The sequence below is a fragment of the Acanthaster planci genome, linkage group LG09 (assembly GCF_054643075.1).
Source record: "Acanthaster planci isolate LZ-2023a linkage group LG09, COTS_SCS, whole genome shotgun sequence".
In the NCBI taxonomy this organism is placed as follows: Eukaryota; Metazoa; Echinodermata; class Asteroidea; order Valvatida; family Acanthasteridae; genus Acanthaster; species Acanthaster planci.
The window spans coordinates 5374291-5388857 of record NC_141785.1 but is presented as its reverse complement, the minus strand read 5'-3'; the positions used below and the strand labels follow the sequence as shown (position 1 = coordinate 5388857).

The 14567-nt window shown below is 42.2% G+C and overlaps 1 protein-coding gene across 3 annotated transcripts in view; it reads left to right on the top strand.

Annotated features, from left to right (window-relative positions):
* dhx37 (DEAH-box helicase 37) overlaps positions 1-12363 on the top strand; it is a 50344-nt gene extending 37981 nt beyond the window's left edge. For all 3 annotated transcript variants that reach the window (XM_022230584.2, XM_022230583.2, XM_087141393.1), the window contains 7 exons: positions 4239-4291; positions 5584-5744; positions 6427-6564; positions 7055-7149; positions 8509-8582; positions 9142-9239; positions 9696-12363. In XM_022230584.2, the coding sequence (XP_022086276.2) occupies positions 4239-4291; positions 5584-5744; positions 6427-6564; positions 7055-7149; positions 8509-8582; positions 9142-9239; positions 9696-9781 (705 nt within the window). In that variant the 3' untranslated portion in view covers positions 9782-12363. The remainder of the gene's footprint in view (positions 1-4238; positions 4292-5583; positions 5745-6426; positions 6565-7054; positions 7150-8508; positions 8583-9141; positions 9240-9695) is intronic.
* Positions 12364-14567: the final 2204 nt, after the last annotated feature.

Genomic DNA, 14567 nt, shown 5'->3' with positions numbered 1-14567 from the left:
CCTCTCACTTCTTCATTCTCAACACACAGCAGTACACCAAAGCGTCCTACACCAGCCGCCGTCCCAAAATACGTTCCAGCCAAAGATCCAAGCAAATATGTTTTGGGCGGTGTGGATGATCTTGTGTGGGATGTTGACGACTATAAAATAGCTCTCAGTCGAGTGGCATCCCGAGCAGCATCAAAGCCTGAAGCAATGGGGCGAATGCTGTGTTCATTGCTCTTGAAAAAGGAGTTTTCGGAAGGTGAACTTGCTGTAAAAATGTTACCGGTAAAACGAGAGATCCCTTATCTAAGAAAATGCTGAATATTCCCAAGCTTGACGACAGCATAATGCGGGCTATTTTTCGTCAAGCAAGACTCCAATTTCCCGAGTTTCAGGACAGCCACACAGACAGCAGATGCCCAACCGTTCAACTCCTTAATGATGCTTGCAAACACATTCGCCAGAAATTGACCAACACCACAAAATGATGTGCGAATGCATGCATTTACTGTACATTGACTAAAACACCATGGTATGAGATTTTGGAGTGTGCAAATCACGCATTAAAGGGGTAATCTTTAATTTGTCACATTTATGTAATACTTAATAATTTTGTGCTTCTAAAATCTCAGGAAACCTGAATATTTTAGAAGATTATTAAGTTTACATTGTGAAATCCCAAAGATACCTTGTTGACCTCATACTTCATTTTCAAGTACATTTATTTACAAGTTATTTTCCTTGGTTAATACATGTAGCTCTTTTATTAAGTTTGCATATTAAGCTTGACCTAAATGGTTTCCATAATTCTGTCCAAGATCATTATGCACTATTCACTTTAACTTTTTGAAAGGTTCCCCAAACCAGAATTGCCTGATCATAGTGGTAACAACATATTTTCAGCATTTGACATCAACATTCTCTACCCAACCTTCCTTATATTATGCCAAGATTTCTTTTCCTAATAAAAAGTTATCGAGATTGTTTGAGATACAAATTAAAAGGCATATTGTTCAGGACCTTTTGTGCAGTAATATCGCCAGATTGAATGCAAGTAAAGTTATAAGAGCCTGAAGTAGTACCAAAGCTTTTTAAAAAATTAAGCTTTGCATTCGTTAAAAGGGTCAAAATATATTTATATCAAGTGATACAGATAGAGCAGTTTCATGAAACTGTGTAGGGAGTGAGCAATTCTTAGATTTGCAGTCTTTGCCTGTGCCTCGTCTGTCAACAGAACCACAGGTGTCCTTGAGTGGCCTGCCTGGCCAAAAGGGGGGGAAGGAATGTGTATACAAATACTGATAGCTTCATTGCGGGGAGATTGTGGGGAAAATCTCAGCAGCCTTCAACGTTCCACCGCAACACTCTACCGCAGTTTTCCCCCAACTTATCCCGGACGAGATTTGAGATGACTCCTTATGTAGTGGTTGTGTGGACCGTGTTTAACGGGTATAAATCAGCTGTGGCTGATGAATTAGCCTGCTTGCATTTTTGCTTTTCGTTCAGATTTAATAACCAAGAAATCGGCGGGCTCGTCCCACTCCTGATCCGCCTAGGGTTAGATATCTGTTACAGTATCTGAGTCGGACTCCACGGTGGCCTCTACAGCCCCTTCTACCACTGGGCCCCCCGAGCCTTAAGGTCAGCTTCACCTGCGGTGTTTTTGGCTGCCTGTTATTTTTGACCCACTTCCTGTGGACACGCAGCTCGATCCCCCTTCCGGCCAACCTTCTTCCCATCAGTCTGAATCGAGGAATTCCTCAGGGGAGAAATGCAATTGTGTGGGGGTTCATCTTCCTTATATCATTCTTCACATCAGAAGAAGAAACATATCTCGAAAGGTTCTAGCTCCCCCTCGAGCAAAGAAACGCTATGTGCACTTTCTGAGTCCATTTTAGAACTTGTGCGGTGATAGCCGCCTCCTTTTCTGACTACTGCGTATCCAGATCCGAAACCTGACTCTCCTCCCCCAGCCTGTTCTGGCGATTCTCCGGCTGAGCGTCAGGGCACTTTTCACCCTCCAGGGCCATCTCGACCCACGATGGATGACAGTCGTACTGTGGGTTTTGCTTCTGGTCCTGGCCTTTCTTTGTATATTTCGGGTTCTGGTCAGTCTCCAAATGAGGATGAGCCCCTTTCGGTGAACGATCTTTAACCGTTGGAGTCTTCCTTACGTCTTCTACAGCGGGAAATGATACAAGTCTTAGGATTGCCTACCCCATCCCAGACTTCAGGCTTCCATCCGGGTGATTTTGATCAATATCTGTCGGTTCCAGACTTCCGTGATGCAACCAGAGAGAAGATTTTTCCAAACAGGGGCAAGTCTACCCTTGTCTTTCAAGATAGGAATCTTCAATGAATGGAATTAGCTCTGAAGGATGTTGATTTAGCTGCTCACTTGGCCATTTGCTGCATGTCTTTCCTCCTCCTTGTCGAGTTCTTGTCCCGGGCTTGCGAGGAGGGCTCCGATATTTCTCCCGAGTTTGTAACCATGGCTTTTCACTGCCTGGACGATTCCTTGCTTACAGGGCTTGAGCAGTTTGCCAGAGTATCTCTTCGTGCTACGGCCTCCCGTAGGGGATCGGCTAATCTGGCTATGAATATTTCCATGAGTCAGTTAATTCCACCCTCAAGAGTCTTCCCCTGTTTGATAAAGACATCTTTGCGGGCCAATTTACCTCTCTTCTCAAAAGTGAGGTCAAGTGGATCGACAGTTCTCGGAAGATCTTGTTTGGTCAGCCAGCCAACTCTCGTCCTCGTGTTTCTCATCCGGCTCCTCCAGGGCCTCTGCAATGCTCCACTCCTCCGGTGCATCATCCTACAGGCACTCCTAGACATGTTCATTGGCCTTTGTATTCCACCTGGGAACAGTCAAGCACTTCGGCTCCTGCTTCCTCTAGTGCCCAGTGTGGTGTCACCTGCCTTCCCCTGGCGGTCTTTCTGTGTGGTCGGCGTAGGTGACTATTCCGCCCTCTTCCGACTCTTCCAAGCAACTGACAGGCTGCACATAGACATCTGAACATTCAACTCCCCACGGTTTGCAACCAATTTCCGCACCCTCAAGCATGGGTGACCGATGCTCTGCGTATCTCTTGGGAAGGTCTCCTAGCTTATGCCATTTCCCCCCATTTCGCTGCTCCTAAGGGTGCTGTCAAAGATAGAAAGAAAACGTTGCCGAATTCTTCTCATCGCACCATACTGGCCGAGACAGCCTTGGTTCACCATATTGTGAGGCTTCTGGTCGATATTCCCCTGTTACTGCCCCAGCGCCATGACCTGCTGTTTTAGCCCAAGTCTCGCCATCTCCATCTGGATCTTCTTCATCTGCACCTTAGGGCCGGCCACCAATTAGACCCGGTTTGAAAAGGGCCCCCCAGTAGCCCACCCTGTATAATGCCTGCCTGATATACAGGCTACTCCAGGCCGGTATCAGGCCTGTCTGCACATTGGCATTTCAAAGTCCCTGATGAAAGGCTTCCCCCACCATGCTTCCACAGATGAATAGGGGTCTAAGTGGATAAGTGTAAACATTGTATCGAGCTGAAGGATTAAAAACCACAAGCAGGTTCCTTCTGGGATAGATTACATGTACCAGTACTTGTAAACAATGGACCCCAGGATGAAGAACTTCGAGATCAACAACCAGTCCAGCATCCCAGGCCGGTAGCCAGGCCGGTATGAAAGGGGTTTTTGCAACAGGGCGAGCTTACCGGGGGGCCCTTTTCAAACCGGGTCTAAATGGTCGCCGGCCCTTACCCCTTGCGGTATATTACTAATCTACAGTACCTTTCCTTGTTGGTTGCAGGTTGTATATGACAACTCCTGGGGGCTTGCCTTCCCACCATCCTCGGTGCTGCTTTGCATATGTATTGGTAATCTGCATAGGTTACAGGCAGTAGACTCCCCCCCACCTAGATTGGGTTGAGTCTACTACTGCATACCTACCAGATTACCAATCTCCCTCCCCCCTTCCCTTGCGGCCTCGGCGCACTTTCCATGTCGAAAAAGAGGAAGAACATGGCGGCCGCCTTTGCTGGAGTCGAGCGAGTGAGCGCGCACTGCTGGTGATCGAGAATTTAGCGAATGCAAGTACCGGTAATGGACTAGGAAATAATGCATATGTGTTGGTAATCTGGTATGCAGTAGTAGACTTGACCCACTCTAGGTGGGGGAGAATTCTGGGGCAATTTTGTTTGTCTATAGCTGATACTGTATATGCATATTGCTAAGTGATGCGTTATGATTGGTTGCAGGTAAAACTGCTCAGGCAGATTGTCTTGGCCGGGATGCCTCATCATGTAGCAAGGTGAGAAAGAAGGTCCATTACTTTAATGTAGTACATTGGGCAGTCCCTTTTTATCAGTTTGACCAATGGTGATGGACCCCCCAAAATCACGGACTGCACATTGGCTGTGTATGTGGAAATAATTATGGAATTCCATGTGTGGCCCAAGACCAATTAACCACTTCCTGCCGGGGCAGTTATCAATGTTGATGATGCTGGGCCGGGATATGTATTATTTATTTCTGTTTTCAAAAATCTTTAAAAATTCCTGTCTTCATTTACTGGACACTTACAAGCATGTGAAGGACTGTCTGGTGTCCATTCTAGCCTGACAGACAAAATCTATTGACGCCTGAGTATTTCAGCCAGGCCTTCAGCATTGCAAAAAAGAACCCAGATTGTGCTGTGTTATATAATTTTCGTTTGTTCACGAATCTGGCTCAGTATGCCGCTGACCTCTTTTCAATAGGGGCCAGATTAGCGTGCAGCGGTGCTGTGTGGCTCATCGCTGCGGTGGTGGAGCGCTTTTGTCCCCGGTGGTAATCTGCTCGCTCTAAATGCCTCAAACCGTGGTATACTGTTTCAAAACAAGGCCGGATTATCTCCACTTTTGACAGTGAAAAAATGTTGGTAATTCCCAGCAGCCTGTTCTTTTGTTCCGAGTTCGGCCTTTGTTACAAGGCCCTGTTCCCTTTGTCCGAGTTCGGAGACCCCGGCCACGCCTATAAAGCGTACATGTCCGGATCCGGAATCCCTGGCAGGGAGTGGTTAAGCCAAAAAGCCACAAGTCACCAGAGATTCTTGTACTGTGGTAATTAATAGAATCCTCAATGTATTTCACTCGTGTACAGTCCATTTTCATGACGATGCCAAAATGGATGATGCATCAAAACAAAAAATCAATTTGCTCTTTCTTGAGCAAACTAAAAGACTCATTTTGTGAGATTTGGTCACATTTGTATCCATTACATTCACGTGGGTCATTCTATGAATTAGGGGTCCATTTTTTTGTGTCCCTGTCGAATCTGACATGTGATTTTTGTAAGTTCAGAACACATTTTCTAATTTCCAAGAGTGATGAATTAATGCAAGTTTACCTGCCAAAGAAATACAAATAGTTTGAAATCAATTCGGGTGATATTTCCATGTCAAATAACACAGGTCAGGTGTAACAGGGACACCAAAATGTCACACTTTTGGACCCCTAATTTCTGGAATTACCCATATATTATGAATACCTGTACTGAGCTTCTTGATTTCTGAAGTTACTGAGAGAATTTTTAACAAAATGCACCTGTCTTTTTCTTTAATAGGAAAATGCCAGAAACCGAGGAGCAGAAAGAGAAGAATGCCTATCAGAGTGTGGGCATAGAGGGCGCTGTCTACATTCACCCCGACTCGGTACTGGCCAAGAAGCAGCCAGAGTTTGTTGTGTATCAGGAGGTCATTGAGACGTCGAGACCCTATATGAGAGGTGGGAACCGCTGGTGTCTTTGCTTAACCACTTCCTGGGCTAGGCCTGACTGAAATATTCGGGCATCAATAGATGTTGCCTGTCAGGTTAGAGTAGCCACCAGACAGTCTTTCATGTGGGTGTAAACGTCCAGTAAATGAAGTTATGATTTTTTTGAAGAATGTTGAAAACAGAAATTCTTACAAATCTCCCGGTTTTACGTCAGGCAACTTCAAATTACACCCTGCAGCAAGTGGTTAATTCAGTTTGTCTGCAGTTGGTCTGCTGTGAGTTGTGCAGCTTAGTAAAAATGAAGATTAATAGAAACAACACAGCATGTATTTTTGTCCTTGAAAGCAAATGTTTACATTGAGATTAATTTTAAGTCATCAATTTATTTTTGAATATTACCTTTGTGAAGTTACCATCCAATGTCCGAGTTTGCCAGCTTTGTTCACACTTAAACAGTTCAGTATTTGACAGTAAACTTGGTACTCGGAGATCATTTGACTGCAACACTGGATCATTCCCAGCCACTAGCTCCAGAAGACTACGGCCATGTCCGAAACAGGCTTCCAGAGCTACGGCTAGGTCTATCTCCGCGTATTTCCAATGGGATGAGGACCTAGACCTAGCTCTAGCCGGCAGATCCAGATGCAGCCTACGAGACTTTATACTCCCTTTTTTCTGTGACCTTGTCCAGGTGTGGTGGCTATCGAGCCCGAATGGTTACCGGTCGTCCTACCTCATCTCTGCACCTTCTCCAAGCCAATGGAGCAGCCAGCACCATCCTACCATGAAGAGACAGGAACGGTTCACTGTCACATGACCAGTACCTTTGGTAGGTTGAGAACTTCCGCTGGTGTCTGTGTAGACGAGGGTGCTTGGATGGAGGAGGCTGGCCTTTTTTGTTGTCACAAATCCTCTGCATGTCGATGTGGATCACTGCCACTGATCACAAATTTTTTGAAAAGGAATTTTTCTCTCTCCGGATTCAAAAGTCTTAATTCCAAACCTGTGGTTTTGTTGTTGGATAAAAATTAACCCAGAGTAAAATTAGACACCACAAAATGAAAACCTTGTGAGGACTCGTCAGCATTTTTCATCAGGGAAGACTGTTTTTTTTTATTCCTGATTCAATATGAAAATTCAGCACCAAAAACAGTTCTGGTGGGTCTTAACTCACAGAAACCTTTGCAGAAGAATGCAATTGTGAGCTTGTGGAAAGATGTTGAGCCATTCAGGACTCTGTGCTTTCACTGTTGATGAGTAGCGCCTCATTGGATTGTTTATTTACAATAACTGACCCTCTTCACTTCCCTCTTCTTCAGGTCGCAATACTTGGCAGGTGCCTGCCGTGGAGCTGGAATACCCCAAGAGTGTGGAGAGATTCAAGTGGTTTGCCAGGTTCCTCTTGGAAGGAAAGGTCAGCATGAACTGTCCATCTCAGTCTCTGTCAAGGGCAGAGCCTTGAATGGAGGGTTTGCATAGCTGCCATTTGATTTCTCCGTACTAAAGACACGGTTGCTGTACCTTGTGATTCGGGGCAAGCTTTTGCTTAGTTCCATAAGAGACGCCTTGCAACAATACACTGTTCTCAATGGGAAAGAAGGGCACAAAGGAACCAGTCCATTTCACAGATCAATCAATGATGGTTTATTAAAATAGCCACGTTTAGCGACCCAAGGCCAAATTGTCGGTGAATGTACAGCATCAAGACGGTGTAAAAAGATAAAGAAAACATAAACCTGTATTGTTAAAAATGAATAAAAAGGCCATCTCAATAAAAGTATTTATAAATTTACTTGCATAAAAAGGGATTTACAAAGGGAATTAAAAGAAAAAAGGAAATAATTCAAATGACGGAAAAAATAACGAGATGTGACATTAAAATGCAACGGTAACAAAAGGAATCCTATTGTTCACGATCAACACACATTTAAACAGTGGACAAGGTACATGGATGGCAAGGTGCTACAGTAGAATTCAGGAATTTTAGCTTTGTGTCTGAGGGTCCTGACAACGGTGTTAGGAGGGAGGAAATCTGGGAACTGATCAGTTTTATTTAAAGATTGGAGCCAACAGCGGGAAAGTATTTCATCATATGTTGTGTACGAGGATCCAAATCCCAAATGCACGTTTCTGAATCCTCTCAATGTGTTCAAGTTGATTTTGAGTCGGGGTTCCACTCCAGACTGGTGCCGCATATTCGGTGAGAGGCCTATTTATACCCTACATATACAGTTAACAAATCCTCACTTGGTTTATATCGACTCCTCAAAAGACGTGGCATGTATAGTTTGCCATTGGCACGGTTCTCAATATCACACGTTTCTCATTTCGCAACACTAACAGTGGCCAGATTATTATCACCGATAACCATGTCTGGTCGGTTTGGGGATTTCCCATAAAGGAAATATCCATTGTAACAGATTTCGCAGGATTTAGTTTCATCTTATGGTGGTCGCTATGCAAAAGCTTCCCCCAAATCACGAGGTATACACGTACTTAGCAACAGTGTCTTTAGTCTGGGGAATTCAAATCGTTATGTTTATGTGCAATCAGATAACTCAGTGTACCAGATTGTATCCAAATTTAACTCACAAAAGGCTTACTCTTAGAAGGTCAAATTTTCGCATAGCCATCATTGGACACTGGCAGCATTAGATATGCATGAACATGTACTTAGTCCAGCGCATCAAGATTTAATACGTCAGTGTCTTTATACCATGTAGTGTGCTGTTAGATGGAATTTTTCATGGCGCTAAATTTCTGCATGTTACAGGTGATTCCTGGGTTGAAGGACAACACCTCGTTCCTCCTGTCCTCGCCAAGCACCATGATCAAAACCTGGGCCAAGTAAGTTGAGAGTTTTACAAGTTGTTCTCTGATTTGAATGTCGGTACACAGTGCCATCTCGGGATGACTTGCGGTATTTCATTCGCTTGTCTTTGAGAGTGAAGCCACATCCAGCTATGGTTCAGTTTAACATGTTTGTCAGTGGAAGTTACTATCTGACTGCTTAAACTACTTCTCATAGACTTGTGTATTCTTGCTAGCCATAGCCAAGTTATAGACTGATTGCATTGGCTCGCGTGATATATAGTCACATGACCTATAGTGGGTTTTACATATCAACAAACACGGCGTCCACCAAACGCACCCTGTTTCATTTACCAAAGATAAAGCCGACGGTAGGTACCAAACTTTGACTACTGATGTGCTGGGTACTATACCATGACTTTGCTGTTTTGTTCGTGAACAATACTCAAAACACACGTTGCAATGGGGTTGATACCCACTGTAGGTCACGTGATTTAGCAAGCACGATCGGTCTACTGCTTAAGAAAAATCTAATTCCCCAACGCCACCCATAATGCCTCTCCAGCCTGAGTGTGTGTATGTGTTATCTCTTCAGGTTACAGCCTCGCACAGAGATCCTCCTCAAGATACTAGTTGCCGAGGATGTGGACTGTAAAGAGGCTTTGATTGAGGCGTGGAGGCGAAATGACAAGTGTGAGTAAAGCTGACATCTCGTGACAATCCCTGAGATTCTTATTCCATAAGGTTCATCTTTTGTTAGACAAGATGCGATAAGATGCGATCGTTTTCTGTAAAGAATACACCTGTGTACTAATCAGTGTTACAGTCGAGTTCTTCACAAGCCCTTTCCCAAGACCACATAAGTATTCAAGTGAACGATAAAGGAATACTTTTGCCACATTTGACTTTGAACAGTTTCTGACTTGGCTTTAGACCGGATGAGTTGTGATGGACTCAACAACATTGATCTCTTGCTCTGCTCAACACAGAATTCTTCACACGTGAACAAAGGATCATGTACTTTTACAGTATTAAAAGAGCTTCTCCTTTAATGAAAACGGAAACAATTTTTATTTGCTTTACACATTCGTAGTGAGGCAACTTGCTAAGATCTGACAATCTGTTCATTCACTATTGTCACTCCTGCAGATCTGTTGAGTGCATATTGCGACTGGCTGCATCGCGATAAACATGTAGAGGTGATGGCAAAATGGCCGCCGATACAACTGGACTAGTCTCCTTTTACCAAGAAACATGGGCCGTTTTCCAATACTCAACTTCGTCTCCGAAACCAATCCCTGATTGTGGGCCTGAAGAGTTTAACTTTAATTAAAGTACTGTAATGTTTGGCTCTTTTGCATCTTTTTTTACTTGATGTTCTGTGGCACTATCAGACTTACTATTGCGCTTATAACTTCAAAGTCAGGAAGTAAAAAAAAACAGTTGAAGCCTGAGACGGAGCCCAAGTCGAGTATTGGAAAATAGCCTTGACTTAACACAGTGATGAATTTGTACGGAGTCAGACTCTCCAGTCAGCAGAATTGGATTGCATTCACTTTATGCAGCATACAGTTGTGTTGCCAGACCATGGCTAGTACTACACAAGTGCTCAAAATATTAGATTTCAAATGACAGATTACCAGGCAAATAAACCACAATAAAGTGCCTTAGAACTCATCGAAAGACGTTGATCTCTGCTATATTCACATCAAGTAACTATGATGACATACTTGGTTTTTTGGTTATTTTTTACCAACAGCCGCCAACTATGTAGTAGAATTAATGTCAAAAACATTGGAACACATTTGTGAAGAAACTTAACACCTTTTCTTAAAAATCAAACTAATTTCCAGATCTGATGTACGAAACCCCTAAGGGGACAGGCACAATGAGACTTTTTTTTTTTATTTCGTTCCCTCAAAATCATTTCATTCCCTCGAAATAAGATATTCCGTTCCCTTGAAATACTATTATGTTCCCTCAAATTAATATTTTGTTCCCTGAAAATGTTGAGTTTGTTTTGAACGAAATAATAATTTGAGGGAACAAAATAAGAAAATATCTCATTGTGCCAGTCCCCTCAGGGGCTCCGTACTGATGTAATTTACAACAGGGCGTATTTTAAAATATCAAATACGTTTCACAGACGTGACATGTTTTTGAAATGTGAATGAAATTTCCCTACATGCATTTCACTCGAATTGCGAACACGTCCTATTTTAGAAAGCACCCGCTTTAATCGTGACCCCAAAATGAATAAAAAGATCCTGCATTTCCCCGCCCACAAGAAATCCCCTTTTGGCCATTTGCGCTCCCAGACTGATTTGATGACATCATCGGCAGAACGCCTATATGTACTGTGTACATATACATTGCATGATTGCATACAGTACATGCAGGCTTGCAATAGACCATGTTGTGTTCGATGTAACTTAGCCCACAGGCAAACACTGTCTCAGTAATACACGGTAGGACCGTCTTTTAATTTCTACCTTGAATCAAGACAGTGTTTGCCTGTGGGCCCAGTTACATCGAACACAACATGGTCTATTGCAAGCCTGCATGTACTGTATGCAATCATGCAATGTATATGTACACTGTACATGTCGGCGTTCTGCCAATGACGTCATCAAATCAGCCTGGGAGCGCCAACGGCCAAACGGGGATTTCTTGTGGACAGGGAAACGCAGGATCTTTTCATTCATTTTGGGGTCATGATTAAGAGGGTAAAATTGAAGTTATGATGTTTTTGACTCACTTCACATTAACTAAGTGTTTTCTTTTTCTGTTAACCTTAAAACTTAAATAGTTGCCATGTTTGATTCAGTTTTTTTTCCATCAGTCACTAACCAGTGTAACATTTTATCTTATCCTGTGTGTAATTTGGCACTCTTTGGTGTCATCATGTTAAGCCAAAGTAGAAAGTATTTCTATGATATAACTTGACAGTGACTTGAAAATGTAATCTATAGGAGACTATTACGGTTGAAGTACGGAGCAGAATTAGTGTTAAAAAGATTGGAACATGTTTGTGTAGAAACGGAATCCCTTTCTTAAAATTTGAACTCATTCCAGATCTGATATGATTTAAACAAGGCGTATTTTAGAATATTGAATGCATTTCCCAAACCCAAATTAAAACTCACAGACCTAACATGTTTTTAAGATTCAGATAAGTGTTTACACACCCAACATGTTTTTGAAATGCAAGTGAAATTTTCCCACATGCATTTCATCCAAAATTGCATTTCAGCCAAATTGAGAAAGCATCCTATTTTAGAAAGCATCCTCATTAAGAAAACATCCAATCTTTTTGACCCTGTTCAGCTCAATGAAGCCCAAAGGTCTGAACTGTTTCTGGCTATTAGGAATTTGCATGAGTATCTCAAACACGTCAAAGTACCGGAATAGAGTGGCGGCTTGTCTACTGTGCCAAAAGTCTGACCAAATTAACACTAAGACTGCCACGATCTTTGATGTTTTTGTCGGAAATATAAAGTAATATCAGTGCACCACATTCGATAACTGCCCCAAGAGTTACTGTTGTGATTAGTAGGAACAAACTTTTGCACAGATGTTCACGTCCCATGTAATCACCCACAGAAGTGTGAAATTAAGTCCAAAATTCTGTTTCTCTGAAACAGTATCATTTGCAGAACCAAATTCAGGTACCCAGTTCCCGAAAACTCGGCAATAAGATAAATTAAGAGTACAGACTGTACATGCTTTTGTCAATATCCTTGTGTTTCAGTTATTTTGAAAGAAACTCCCTATTCTAAAAAATTCTGTAAATAAAAACTTTCTAAAAGAGCTTCAATTTTGTGTGTGTGTTGAATTCGGTTCTGCAAATGATACCGTTTCAGAGAAAGTCTCAAAGAATCCGTGCATAAAGTGACAAAACTTGAACCAGGCAAAGACTTGCTGAACGCTAATACTCAGACTTCACAGAATTTTGGACTTAATTTCACACTTATGTGGGTGATTACATGCGACGTGAACATCTGTGCAAAAGTTTGTTCCTACTAATCACAACAGTAACTCTTGGGGCAGATATCGAATGTGGTGCACTGGTATTACTTTATATTTCCAAAAAAACATCAAATATCATGGCAGTCTTAGCATTGATTTGGTCACAGACTTGGCAGCCCAATAGACAAGCCGCCGGTACTTTGACGTGTTTGAGATACTCATGCACATGCCCAATAGCCAGAAAGAGTTCAGACCTTTGGGCTTTATCGAGCTGAACAGGGTCAAAAAGATTGGATGTTTTCTTAATGAGGATGCTTTCTAACACTGGATGCTTTCTCAATTTGGGTAAAATGCAATTTTGGATGAAATGCATGTGGGAAAATTTCACTTGCATTTCAAAAACATGTTGGGTGTGTAAACACTTATCTGAATCTTAAAAACAAGTTAGGTCTGTGAGTTTTAATTTGGGTTTGGGAAATGCATTCAATATTCTAAAATACACCATGTTTTAAATCATATCAGATCTGGAAACGAGTTCAAATTTTAAGAAAAGGGATTAAGTTTCTACACAAACACGTTCCAATCTTTTTAACACTAATTCTGCTCCGTACTTCAACCGTAATAGTCTCCAATAGATTACATTTTCAAGTCACTGTCAAGTTATATGATAGAAATACTTTCTACTTTGGCTTAACATGATGACATCAAAGAGTGCCAAATTACACACAGGATAAGGTAAAATGTTACACTGGTTTGTGACTGGTGGAAAAAAAACTGAATCAAACATGGCAACTATTTAAGTTTTAAGGTTAACAGAAATAGAAAACATTTTGTTCGTGTGAAGTAAAAAAAAGTAAGTAAAGTAAAAAGTAAAAACATCATAAATTCAATTTTACCCTCTTAATCGTGACCCCAAAATGAATGAAAAGATCCTGCATTTCCTCGCCCACAAGAAATCCCCTTTTGGCCGTTGGCGCTGCCAGACTGGTTTGATGACGTCATCGGCAGAATGCCGACATGTACAGTGTACATGCACAATTGCAAACAGTACATGCAGGCTTGCAATAGACCATGTTGTGTTTGATGTAACTTGGCCCACAGGCAAACACTGTCTCAGTTCACGGTAGAAATTAAAAGACGGTCCTACCGTGTATTTCTTGAACTGAGACAGTGTTTGCCTGTGGGCCCAGTTACATCGAACACAACATGGTCTATTGCAAGCCTGCATGTTCTGGATGCAATCATGCAATGTATATGTACACAGTACATATAGGCGTTCTGACGATGTCGTCATCCAATCAGCCTGGGAGTGCGAATGGCCAAAAGGGGATTTCTTGTGAGCGGGGAAATGCAGGATCTTTTTATTCATTTTGGGGTCATGATTAATGGGGTAAACATTGAATCTATGATGCTTTGAAATGGTTACGTATTTACTGTCATTTTAAAATACTTCACGTGTTGTAAATGTTATCTATTTATGTTAACCTTTAACACCTATCAATGTTGTTGTAAAATGTAGACATCTGTTGTTAAATAAACTGGTATATTTTCATATGAAAATACATTTGTCATTTTGGTTATTTGTTCATTTTTTATAACGAGTTGAAATGCACAACAAACACTGACTGAAATGTAACTGGATGTTATTTTAAATGCAACTATTGACAATGTCCCGTCCACAACAAAAAAACTTGCTAAGTATTTGTTGCAACAGGTGGAAAGGTTTGCGGTAGCACCATGCGAAAGAATATATCTCTCTTATGAGTATGTGTGGTTCTGAAAAGAACCGGGAGTATACTCAACATTTCGGACTGCATGCTCAGTCCGTTGTCAGGAGACTGAAGAGATGCTGATGATGAAGCTGTTTATATAAGGTGACTGGATGCAGTGGGGTGTGACGAGGATGCTGGTGGTGGGCGCTCATGCAGGACAAGGTTCTGCAGGTCGGTGAGACATGTCAGTTGGGTATTTGTAGGTGCGGGGTGAGGGCCGAGGGTATAGGAGACCCATAGGCAGGGTGGGGGTGTCCTAGGGTACAGAGGACACATTGGA